Below are 13,735 nucleotides of genomic sequence, written 5' to 3'. Positions count from 1 at the left end.
CATATTTATATTTTATATACACATGTTTAATTTATTTAATTAATTTTAATATTATATTAATTGTTTAAAACTCATGTAGTTTTTTATTATGTACAGGTATATTTCGTTATTCGCTTATTAATTTATGGTTGCATATTTTTATTATTATCTTACCTATTTATTTGATATTTTGCATGTCATTATTTTATTTATTTACTTGTTTATTCATATTATTTCTATGAAATTGTTGTAGTTATTATTGATATTTGTTTAAGGGGGATTCATTTACATATTCAACATAACATTACCTCATCTCTTATTTAATTTTAAAATAAAATGTTTCAAAATAGAGGTAATACTCGTATTTAGGATTTCTCAAGGAAATTGGGCCCTAACGTATTGAGTTCCGATTTTTTTTTGAAAATCTAACAATCGAGGATTGCCCTTTAAATCAAATAAAAATAAGAACCCATTATTGGGAATTTAACACGTTGTGTCCTAACGTATTGGATGTGACACATTGATTTCTCGAAATGAGGATTTTTTCTAAAAAAAATAATAAAGGAAATATTGTTTGGGATTTTAAAGGAATTGTGCCGTAACGTATTGGGTGTGATTTCTTAAATCTTGGATAAGTGAATGTTCTTTTAAAGTAAAGGAAATATTCTGAGTTTGAGATTTTAGAGGAATCGTGCCCTAACGCATTGGGTGTGATTTCTTAAATATTGGATAAGTGGATGTTCTTTTAAAGTTTTATTGCACTAGTATTTTGGCTCAACTCATTTTGGAGGAAATTAGAATGTTGTGCCCTAACGCATTGGGTGTGGCATTTTTGCTTCTCTAAATTGAGAAGGGTCTTAATACGCAACGTTTTAAGTTTTTTAAAGATTATATTTTTTAAATTTTCGACCTTAAGACACTAATTAATCAACTTGGTACCAAATTTTGGGCGTTACGAGGGTGCTAATCCTTCCTCGTACGTAACTAACTCCCGAACCTGTTTTTCTAAAACTCGTAGACCAAAATCATTTTAGGTGATCCAATCACATATCAATAAAAGATTAGTGGCGACTCCCATTTATTTTGTTTTTTAAAGTCGACAACTTAAAATTTTTTTGTTTTCAAAAAATGGTTTCGACAATAATGAAAAAGAAAATAATCATTATATATATTATTTAAAAGTCATAAATATATAACAAATAATTATAGTTTTTTTTATATTTATGATATTAATAAAAAAATCAACTTACTTTTGATAAGCAAAAGTGATTTTAATATTAAGTTAAACCATGAAAAATGTTATGGGCTTGGGTTTTTGACCTTCCTTTCCATTGTAGTAAATAAGTTATAGTCCAGATTCTAGATCTTATGAAGGCTTTTTCAGTACATCCAAGGGGATTGCACTATTACAGGATTGAAGTTGCAGAACGGTCCACCCCATTTTCAACACCTATCTATTACAATAAAATAAAATTAATAAATTCTGTTAAATTTTTGTATTAAATCCACATTTAATTAAGGTCATGTCGTTATTAAAGTAATCAATTAAATTTTTCTATTGATCACGTCAACCGTTAAAATAAACTGAAGAATTAATCATATGGTGACACGTAGTATTTTATTGTCTAATCTAATATTTTTTTTCAAAAAAATATTAAAATTTATATAAACTTATCAGAATTATAAACACTTATAAATATTAAAACAATATAAAACTTTTAATCAATTATAAAATTAATATAACTTATTTAAAATATTTATAAATAAAAAATATTAATATTAATATTAACTTATAAAAAATATTTAAAAAATCATAAAAACTTGAATAAGACTGGTTAGCTTGAAATCGACAAAGGTACTAGTGTCACGGGGCTAGACCTTTCGTCTTGCAATCCGTGCGGCCTTAGGCGATCCGTTCGTCCAAACTCGCCCAAGTCAGCCTTAACTCCCAAAAGAGAGGATTCTTTTAGAACTCCTCCAAGGCACCAATTTATATAGCGGAAGCGGTTTTGCCAAAAGAAGCCACAAGAGAACAACAGAAAGCTAAAGAAAGAAAGCACACAAAGTGTTTGAGTAAATGCTCAAGAATTCTATTACTCTAAAGAATTCAAGTTACAATGGATACTTTACAAATGAGGGGGAGGCTCTCTATTTATAGTTGAGCTCCCCCAAAATCGACGGTCAAGATACATGTACATCGACGGACGAGATTCACTATATCCCTTGATTTTAGGGATTTACAAGATTTACCATATCAAATCTAATCTAATCTTACAAGATATGATTCTATTCTATCTTCTATGATTAGTTACCAAAATTGCCTAAGCTGCCATGTCTTCATCATTGGGCCAACCAGGCTTCAATCTGATAGGCTTCTTTAGTAGCTCTCTGAATCGAGCCAGTTCTTGTGGGCTGAATGTCCCCCATCTAATCGATAGACCTCCATGGGGCGCTTCTTGCGGCATGGTCACGGGCTTTGCACTTTGGCCCGTGACATTCTCCCCCACCCAATCTCGCAACGCCCTCGTTGCGTTTTCTGGATGACATTGACTTGATTCACTGTGAAACTTTCTCGTTGCCTCGGCTTCTTCCCGACTCGTCTTGCGATCGGGTTGTCCCTTCCTTCGGAACTTATGCCTCGACTTCTGTCGCCTCTTATCTTGAACCGTTCCACTCGTTGGTACATTTTGCTAGCAAGAAGTCTCCACTATAACTTGCCCCAATTTTGACTTGTTTCTGTTGGAATCCCCTCGATTCTCATACCTCGGCTTCGTACCACCCACAGTTCCTTGGCCTCCTTGCTTATGAACTTTGAAAGGGCCCCTACGACATTGCCAAGCCAACAAGTCAGAATTCAAAACACTATCAGAGTGTTTACAATGTACCTTACTCGTAGCATTTACTCGTCTCGACTGTCTTTGCATTGCTCCTTTTCCCTTGGAGCCCGATGCACAACCCATATTTCCCAAAGGTGTCGATTCCACAGTCGATCCCTCAGGCTTCATATCCGTCCCTTGCGCCACTAACACTTCCGAAGGGGCTTTCGTAGCATTCCGTTTCGACGAATCAATGTTTCTCCCATACGAAACATCTTCGACTAGTTGGATTGACGATAACACCTTAGTCCCAACTTTCACGTCCCGATGCACCGGAACAATACTCTTTGTTGATGGACCGGTGGCAATATGGATTTGATCGGCCCCTAGTTGCAGAGTTGCCTGAATCTTGATAAGGAAGTTTAAGCCAAGCACAAAATCGTAATCATTTAATTGGATTACCTCGAATTCTTCCTTGCTCTTCCATTCGCCGATTTGTAGTTCCACATCATGAACTACTCCCACAGTTGGGGCTTTCTCAGAAGTTGCTACCTTGATCTTCTTATTCAATTTCCTAATCGACAGACCAAGCTTCTTCGTAGCCTTTTCTGACATGAACAAGTCCGATGCTCCCGTATCAATAAGAGCACTCCGCTTCTGACCCGCAATGTTGATGTCTACAAACATCAACCCATTTTCATTCCTCTTCCCAGGAATGAGCACCATCGAATTGACTTTCGATGTGTTTCCCTCGGTAGGCTTCGCCTCCTCCTTTGGCTCATCCTTCTTTGCCGAAATCATCACTTTATTTGGACATTTACGCGCCATGTGTGGTCATTGACAAAGGAAGCATTTCATCTTCTTCCTCTTGTCCCTTGGGTTGTCTAATCCCCGCTTCGCATCTCGTGGTTTCCCATTGCCACTTGTGCTATCAGTACTGTTGCCCCCATCGCTATGTCCCCTTTCATCTTCTTCATGGTTTCTCTCACCATTGCCCCTTCCATTGGGCTTAGATGCCTCAAGCTTGTCCCCCGCCAGATCAAGCTCAACAAAGGACTCTGCTTCATTCATGGCTACAGTAAGTTCGGTGATTCCTTGCCTTCGCAACTCCTGCTTTGCCCACGGCTTTAACCCATCCTCGAACCAATAGAATGCTTCTTTCTCGCTCAAGTCGGAGATTTGAAGCATCAACTCGCTAAATGTCCGAACATACTCCCGAACAGTGCCTTGTTGTGTGAGACGACGCAACTTTGCTCGAGCTTCCTTCTCGGCAAACTGAGGGTAAAACTGCTTCTTCAACTCTCCTTGAAACTCCTCCCAAGTTCCAATAGCCGTTCCTCCACGTTTCTCATCCGTGGACCTACGTCGCCACCACAAGAGAGCAACATCAGAAAAGTAAATCGAAGCAGTGTTTACCTTAATGACATCATCCTCGATGCCCATCGCTCGGAAGTATTGCTCCATTTCCCACAAGAAGTTGTCCACATCCCTTGCGGATCGTGCACCCTTAAACTTCTCCAGTTTGGGAACATCCATTGCATGTTGCTTCGGCCTTGAAGACAACATCCCATTACTCAAAGCGGCTTTGTAAATCGTGAGCTCCCCTTTGAGCTCCTCCATTTCTTTTTGCATGGCTAGCACCATATCCTCGAGAGCTTCATCCCTCTCTGCCAGCTTACCTCAGTGGACTCGAGTAATTCCGTTATCTTTTCCCTATTTGCACCGAGAGAATCCAACACAAAATCTCTGAGTTGCTCCTCCATTGAGTCTAACTCATCTGTGCGTCCCTCGACCAATTCAAGCGTCTCTTTCACGTTCCCTACGGATTCCTCAAGATTGACCACTCGATTTTCCAAAGCTGTCAGCATTTCCCTCGAGCGACTGGATTTTCTAGCCCTCCCACGGGTTTCCATTGTTTCGCTCTGACCAATGACTTCTTTCGACATCCCAACGGTGCCTTCGAACCAACTCGAATATCACTTGGCTCAAAACTTGGCTCGGATACCACTTGTCACGGGGCTAGACCTTTCATCTCGCAATCCATGCGGCCTTAGGCGATCCGTTCGTCCAAACTCGCCCAAGTCAGCCTTAACTCCCAAAAGAGAGGATTTTTTTAGAACTCCTCCAAGGCACCAATTTATATAGCAGAAGCGATTGTGCCAAAAGAAGCCACAAGAGAACAACAGAAAGCTAAAGAAAGAAAGCACACAAAGTGTTTGAGTAAATACTCAAGAATTCTATTACTCTAAAGAATTCAAGTTACAATGGATGCTTTACAAATGAGGGGGAGGCTCTCTATTTATAGTTGAGCTCTCCCAAAACCGACGGTCAAGATACATGTACATCGACGGACGAGATCCACTATATGCTTTGATTTTAGGGATTTACAAGATTTACCATATCAAATCTAATCTAATCTTACAAGATATGATTCTATTCTATCTTCTAAGATTAGTTACCAAAATTGCCTAAGCTGCCATGTCTTCATCATTGGGCCAACCAGGCTTCAATCTGATAGGCTTCTTTAGTAGCTCTCTGAATCGGGCCAGTTCTTGTGGGCTGAATGTCCCCCACCTAATCGATAGACCTCTATGGGGCGCTTCTTGCGGCATGGTCACGGGCTTTGCACTTTGGCCCGTGACACTAGTCCAGGCAAAGCCTTTAGACCAGTTGACTTGGGAACTAGGCAATTGAACTGATTTTTTATTTTTAATATTTTTATCAAATAAAAATTTCATTATCCAACTATTAACATATGTCAAAATGAAATATTCTAACCAAAGTTTTCAGAATAAGACCAGTGATTGAACTGATCAGGCCATCGGTTTGTTAATTTGACTGATTCGTCTAGTTCAATTACATAAAACATTAAAAATATTAAAAAATAAAAAAATGAGTTCAACCGGTCTAATGGCTTTCTTCGAATCGATACCCTTGCTTATTTTGGTTTAATCAATCCAACGGATTGGTTTGGTTCAATTAAAGTTTTTATGATTTTTTTTATTTTTATAAGTTTATATAATTTAATACTTTTTATAATTTTTATAGAATTTTCATACGTTTTTATAAAATTTTAAATATGTTTTATAATTTTTTATAATTTATTAGACTTTTATATTTTTATAATATTTATAATTTTATATCAATTTTTATATATACTTTAATATTTTTATAGTTTGATAATTTTTTTCTGATTTTTAATATTTTTATGAGAAAAATATCATATTAAACTAGAAATTATCATGTATCTATCTGATTAATTCCTCATTTTTTAAACTGTTAATGTGGTCAATGATAGAAACCATCAACATGAAGACTTAATTGATTATTTTAATTAATGACAAAAATTTAATTAAATGTGAATTTAATACAAGAATTTAATTATTATTTTTTTACATTTTTCAAAGCTTTTTTAACATATAAGCGAAAATAAAAAGGGTTGTTTACTTGTTTTGAAGCTGGACTAAACATCAAGTATGAAAACATTTCTTTTGTGTGCTATGTACAACCTAGCCAAAAATAATAAGCTCGGTTCTTCTTTCTCTTAGTACATGTGTTACTTTCTTATTGGTTCTTGCGAAATCTAAAGAAAAATTACACCAGACCTTTAAACCAGTTAAGGCCAAACAAGTCGGTTTTTCTTTCTTTTCTTTTTTAAGGCTGACGAATTTTTTTCATCAAGAATCCTTACAATTTTCCCTTTTAATAAAAAATAATTATGGATGATAAGAGTGCAAGAGTGGGATGGTCTATAATTTCCAAACCTATATCAAGGGGAGGGTTAGGCTTGAAGGAGTTGCTAGGTTTGGTGCTTTTAAGTGTAGTTATCCCATTCATATATATTTGTATTTTTCGAATAAATTGATTTAATAAAAATATCCATAAATTACATTAATATATTTGTATATTGTCTCCAATGGTTTTTGCACGCGAAGCAAAATGAAAGCAAATATTAACTTATTGATTATTCGACGTTAAACTAATAGTAAGTAATATTACGTTGTATTAGTAGATAAACCTAAACATGTCATTAATCTAATTGCAAATGAGCAAACCGATTGAAAAATTAATATGTTGTCTGTCAAGTCCAATTGGGAGATGTTTGGTCTTGAGCATCAGAATAGATGACTCCCAGAAGATTGAAATATAGATGTGACTGACTGGACTTACTATACATCGGATATGACCCGAGTAGAATAGATCCTAAATTCATTTATGGATTTATTCACTTGTGATGTCCATAGTGTGACACACGTTAATCCTGAGTAGCTGATGGACTATGTATGCATGACTCATATGCTTTAATGTAATTAAAAGTCTGAGTTCAAATAGATAAAGGAATCGAAAGTTGGTACCTTGGGTACACGACTTCTACAATATCTAGCATCATTCACAATAGTGAAATTCATAACCCAAGAAATGGGTAAATGGTATCCTCTCATTGGCATTACGTGATAGATGAAAAGTAAATATGGTCACGGGTCGTTTGTCTTGATGATAAACAACTTAATTACTATTTGATAGTAATGGACTTTTCATGAAAGAAGATGTAATGATTACCATGAGATAAAATATGATCATATTAGGAGAATAGATTTATTCAAAAGAGATTAAAAATATCATATAAAGGTAACACACTTATTACAAAGTCATTGAACGACATTAATTAAGTAGCTTTCATAACGTTATATAATTAGGGAGAGCTCAGTCACGATACTATAGTGAAATGACTTTATGATTAAATGAGTTTATAATTAATAAGCGAAAAGCTAGAACTTAATTATAAATCATTTGAACTCTAATTGTATATGTTCAATCGATCCCTCTGCTAGCTCATTGAAATAAAAAATGAATTGCATAAAGAATCAAATAAACAAAAATGGATGGAAATAATAAAGTTAGAGAAATAGGTCACATTCGAAAATGAATGTGTTTTCTCACTAAGTATGGAATTGACCTGAGAATTAATTTAAGTTTTTCGAATTATTATTTGATCAAATAATTGAAGTTTGAAAATATAATTAAATTAATTAATCATCGAGAATCTGTTAAATATGAAAATTAAATATATTTTCTCATAAATTCTTTTATAGTAAAGTTATCATAACTTTAACAAAATTAGATTTGGGTTGAGAAAATTAGTTAATTAAAAAAATAATTTATCTAATTAAATTAAATTAATAAATAATATTTATTTCGAGAAATATAAAAATATATATTGAGTTGAATTAAATTATAAAGTGTTAGGTTAAAAATTTAAAAAATAAATATAATTAAACCTAGTACAGGTGAAGCCCAAAACCCCTCATAATACATATGAGAGGCGACAACCCTAGTATATTTAACTAGGGTATACCACCCCTCTCTTAGTTAAACTAGGAAACTAATTTTTCTATCAAACAAGTATTATTTGTATTCTACTAATTCAATTAGGATTCTTCTATATCTTTTTATAGGCATTGGTAGAGCTAAAAATAAAAAACTTTGAGATAGTTATTCTACCTTAAAAAATTATTTTCTAAATATATCTATTGAGATAAAATTACTTTTCTACTGAAAGAAAGAAATTATTTTCGGTTCTGTGTTTAATTTGTGATTGTTCGAACCCATACTCAAAGCGATTTGTGGTATGGGAATAGCAAAAAAAGTCGTTTGGTTGAAAGCTGGAAACATCTAGGATCCATCTTAGTCAAAACACAGATACTTTTTGGAAAAAATTTATTGTTATAAATTATAAATATCACAAATTGGCTCGATTTTTAAAATTTTAATTTTTAGCTATTATAGAAAATCGTTTTTAAACCGAGTTTTTTTCCAACTGAAGCTTGATAGTTGAAATCAAGCTTGCATTATGTAAAATTTGTGATCTATTTTGATTCAAGCAGGATCTCTTTGGATTGCTTGGATCCAAGCTTAGGGGTAGGGATTTGATGCAGGTTTCTCCTTCTCAGACTAGTAGTTGAAGCTAGAGGAAAGTTCTCAAATTGAGGTGTTAGGTTGAGTTGATTAGAAATCCTTAAATTGATGAATTGATTGTCCCAAGATAAAAATATTTTATGTGAAGTCTGGAATGAAATTAGAAGTAGAGTAGCCAAAGTAAATTGGTGTAAGCTGCTCTGGTTACTGATCATATTCCAAAGCATTCAATGATTGTTGGATGGCAATGTTTAATGGACTACCTACGAAGGATAGGCTACTGGCTCGGGGATTCCAAGTTTACAGTGGTGATTGTTTTTGTCATAGTGAGATGGAGACTAAAAATCATTTATTTTTTTAATGCAACTATTTTAAGACGGTTGGGAAAGAGGTGTTAAATCTTTGCTCATTGCAAACATCTTCTGAACAGTGAAATTTTGAGTTACAATGGGTGGTACTAAAATTAAGAGGGAAAGGTTTGATTTCAATTGTATTGCGGTTTTGGCATGGGGAGCTTTCTTTTACTGGATTTAGAGCAGAATTTTTTGTAACACTCATTTGTCTGAACAAGTAATCTTGAAAAAGATTAAAGATGTTGTTCTATTAGTACTGATTGGAAAATAAAAAACGAAATATGAAATAAAAGATTTACTGTGTCGTGGTAAATCTATTGCCTTAGAAACGAATTCGCCCTAATCGGTGTAATCATGTAGTGGATGTCGTCTCGCAAACTTAACATAATGTTTCGATATTCGTACACCCGAATATGGAAGATGGAATTCGATTGGTGTTGCTCTTCTCGAAAAATCACAGTAGGATCAATTCCCAAGAAATTTGGAGGGGTCACAGTCAGTCTTGCTTAAAACCCAAACTCTGAGAGTTCTGTTTTTGTTTTGTGTGTAAAATAAGTAAAACAATCCTCTATTTATACTAGTAACGGAAGGGCAAAACAATAATTAGTCAAGGGCAAAAGAGTAAAAAAATGCACTGAAACTGCCCCACTATTTCCGCGCCCAACAACTCAATAGTAAAAAAACACAAGATTTTAGAGACATAAAATGAGCATATAACAACAACATGCATGTATGATAAGCCATATTACTATGTAAGAATAAGAAGCAAAACTATATAAAAACTCTCTTGATAGCTTGTGCTTAATCAATATGGGATATACCCACTAACACCAACCCTTTGCATTACCAACAATTATTTGATAGTAGAATTAGATCAGATAATATTGTAAATAATAGAATTTGTATAGCTTAGGGTAAAAAGTGATTTTACTGTATAGCTTTTGTTTACATCAGAATTTCCTATGTTGCTTTGCTGTAGCACATTTTCTGCTTTTGGGTAAATAATATTTACAAATTTATCCAATAATTATTATTATTATGTTAGCATTTATTGATCTGAAGGAAGATCTCAAGTACAGGTGCCATGGGTTCAAAAATTGGTGGCCCTTTTCAGTAAGGTATCTTCCTTTCCAGCCCTGTTTTTCTACTGCTTTTTTATCAAAGAATAAAGTTTTTTTTTTCTTACCTATCATCCACATTTGACATTCTTACAACTTTCTGATATATATTACTTGTCATTGTTTATCAAGAATATTGCCATTATTAACAGAAACTATCACCCAAGCTTTTTATTTTTAATCTCTTAGGAACCTATTATGATTCTTGGTACTGTTTGTTTGGTACCAGCTAGCCACCTGAATAAGTTGGACCACAACAAATAAGGCATAATTCACAATACCCAGAAGGTGCTGGAAATGGCATCTGATTCCAGTTGCTATCTATATTAATTACCACCACTTACACCAAATATCAAACCTCATTGTTTAATCCCAATTCAGCATCTGCTCTTACAACTTCTGCCGGTTCATATGGTGAGAAAATCCTAATTAACTTTGTGCTTTTTTCAAAAAAGAAGGGCTAAACCTATTTTCTTCTACATTTGCATTGAGTTGTAATATATTGGACATATAGTTTAACTTGCATATGACACTTGAATGTATAGGATGGTGGCAAGGAGAAGTCAAGCAGTAGGAAAAAGATGAGTGTGGTGGTAGGACCATGGGGAGGCAATGGTGGAGCTGCTTGGGATGATGGAATTTATAATGGGGTAAGAGAAATCACTCTTGTTTATGATCGTTGCATCGACTCCATCAGAGTGGTTTACGATAAGAACGGTAAGCCTGTAACGGCGGAGAAACACGGCGGTGTAGGAGGAAACAAGACAGCTGAGGTTAGGCTAAACAATCTTAATTTTTTATCTTTTGATGTGTTTGTATAATCATTATATTCACACTCAAGAGACTGCATTGTAATTGGTATCCAGATTAAGCTAAAATTCCCAGAAGAATTCTTGATCAGCGTAACTGGTTATTACTGTCCTGTGGTTTATGATGGTAGCCCTGTGATTCGATCACTGACGTTTAAGAGTAACCGAAGGACGTTTGGTCCGTATGGAGTTGAAGAAGGAACACCCTTCGCTTTCTCCGTAGAGGGAGCGCGAGTCGCCGGGTTCAACGGGAGAAGTGGATGGTATGTTGATTCAATCGGATTTCGATTGTGTCGTGTTCAATCTCCCAAACTCTTTCAGAAGGTGCAGAAAGGATTTCAAAGGCTTACTAGTAGTGTCTCAAAAGCCTCTGCCTAGCCTAGAGAGGATTGTCACTCAAAAGGCCCCTTCCATTAATACCTGGAGGTGCTAAAGTTCATCATCAAAATTATAGCAGCAACCACCTTAGAGTTTAAAATCAAACAATCTTGAATGTATACAGATATATATATATATAGACACGTCGGGTTTTGTTGTCTTTCGTATCTTATTTGATGTTATTAATGATTGGATTAGTGTTTAACTCGTTTGCTTTTTTTACACGAAAATGAGCAAAGCAAAGATAAAAGGATACAAAACTAAAAAGAAAAAGAAAAATTCGGGTTTAATTTAAGTAATCAAAAAATATGAAATTTTATGCTCGACATTTAGAATCCTATTTATCATTCTCTCACTAGAAAAAGATAAAACTGACATGAAATCACAATTTCAACCATCCTTTCTCTACAAAACATTAAGAAGAGTAACATGCATAAATAGTTTGAGAACCATATTCCATCTTTTTTTTTAATTGCATCATACATCCCTAAACTATTATCTTCATTTTAAATTGGTCTTCAAACTTTATAATATATATTCTAATTACATTCCTAATATTTATCTTCATTTTAAAATTATAGTTTGGGGTATTTAGTACAATTAACTTTTTTTTTTTGAATGGAGAATCTGAGGTGAAAATAGAAATGGCATTGATGCTTCCTTGAGTTGGGAACTGCCAATCTTTTGATTGGAAGCACAAAGTTTGTAGTAAATATTCAGTGGGTTCCAAATGTATCGTCTTTTTTCTTACTTGAATTATGAATTTATGAAATATTTTGTCTCCTTTTAAAATGTTTTCCTTTATTTAAATCATTTTTATTATTTTCTAATAGAGATTTGCTTAGTAGTTTTTACGAAAAATATTTTTAATCTTTTTCGATGTTTGTTTCATGTAAAATAGGATGATCAACATAAAAAATTTTCCAATCAATGTAAAATTACTTCCTTATCCCTGTAAAATGTCTTAACAAATTTTTTTTCATAAGACATTTTCTAAACTGATAAGATTTTGTTTATAGTAACACCCCCATACATCGGGTCAAAGCATCAAGATTTTACATTCTCTACTACATCATTCACTTATCAAATATTTTCTTATAAAATTTCATAATTTTTCAATTTAGTCCTTTTTTGTTGTAAAAATTTAATATTTACTAATTAATCATATTAAATCATTTTTTTCTTATTAAACTTTAATCACATAATTTATCTCATCTTGTTTCACATATCAAATTTCTATGTATTTCACTTCTATTATTTCACCAACATATTTTCTCAAGTTTAACAATTTAGTCATTGTCATCATAAAAATTTCATATTTTTCCACAATTTCATTTTTACAATACTTTATGCATATTTCATCATCTCATAACACATTCAATAAACTTTTATCACAATTTCTTTATTCACGTATTAAATTGTTTCACACTTAAACTTTTGTACAGTTTTCAATTTAGTTCCTATTGCCATGTAATTATTTTTTCACCATATAAGCACTTTAATCAAATAATTTATTATAATATCTTATTTCACATTACAAATTTTAATGTATATCACTTTTCTTGTTAAAATTATAAATTGCACAAAATTTACAATTTAATCCTTAACATCATAAAGATTCATTATTTGTAAATAATTCCACCTTAATATCTCTTTGTAATCAATTCACTACTTTCATAAATATCAAATGTATATTTGTTCAATTGAAAACAACTTTTATGAAAAATTTTTAAAAAATCTGCCAAACTCCAGGAAATATCAACTTTCCCAAAAAAACAAGTAAATCATTTTCGGTAAAACTAATGGAGCTTAAGTTAAAAAAACACAAAAATATTTATCCAAATGAATAAAAAAAAGTAATAAAGAAGTAGAGTAGAAAGACTTGATCTAATCGGTTCTTACAACCATCTTCAACGAATGGTCCAAAATTGATTGAGGTGAACAGTATTTTAGCATTTACCTAATCCATTAACTTGATGAATAAGAAATGGTTGAACCACTTACCAACCCTCACAACCAAATGAATAAATACCATCTCTGAGCTTAGGATTAAGCTCAAATATCATGGCCGGAAACATCAAATACCAACCTCAACCTGGTGAACCTAGTTCACATTGTGGGATCGAATCATAGGAATTGCTTGCTAGTAGGGTGTGGGAGGCAGCGATTAGCTCTTGCCGGTAGTATGTGAATTGTATTTAAAAAAAGAAAACCCCTCAACCTGGCCTCCATACCAATGCATTCACACAGACCAAACCATCCCACATACTACATACCACATTCTTACGGGATTTTGGGGAAAATTTACAGTTAAGATCCACAATGAAGGCATCAGCTCATTAATATGAAACAAGCACCGCATTCAA

The 13,735-nt window shown here is 33.5% G+C and overlaps 1 protein-coding gene across 1 annotated transcript; it reads left to right on the top strand.

The window, feature by feature from the left end:
- Positions 1-10,437: 10,437 nt before the first annotated feature.
- LOC107916344 (jacalin-related lectin 19) lies at positions 10,438-11,529 on the top strand. The gene is made up of 3 exons (XM_016845599.2): positions 10,438-10,596; positions 10,728-10,955; positions 11,049-11,529. Exons 1-3 carry the CDS (start codon positions 10,594-10,596, stop codon positions 11,367-11,369), a joined length of 552 nt encoding a protein of 183 aa, XP_016701088.1. The 5' UTR covers positions 10,438-10,593; the 3' UTR covers positions 11,370-11,529.
- Positions 11,530-13,735: the final 2,206 nt, after the last annotated feature.

This window comes from Gossypium hirsutum, chromosome D10 (assembly GCF_007990345.1).
Source record: "Gossypium hirsutum isolate 1008001.06 chromosome D10, Gossypium_hirsutum_v2.1, whole genome shotgun sequence".
Lineage (NCBI taxonomy): Eukaryota > Viridiplantae > Streptophyta > Magnoliopsida > Malvales > Malvaceae > Gossypium > Gossypium hirsutum.
The sequence above is the reverse complement of the archived record's forward strand: the minus strand, read 5'-3'. Positions and strand labels throughout refer to the sequence as shown.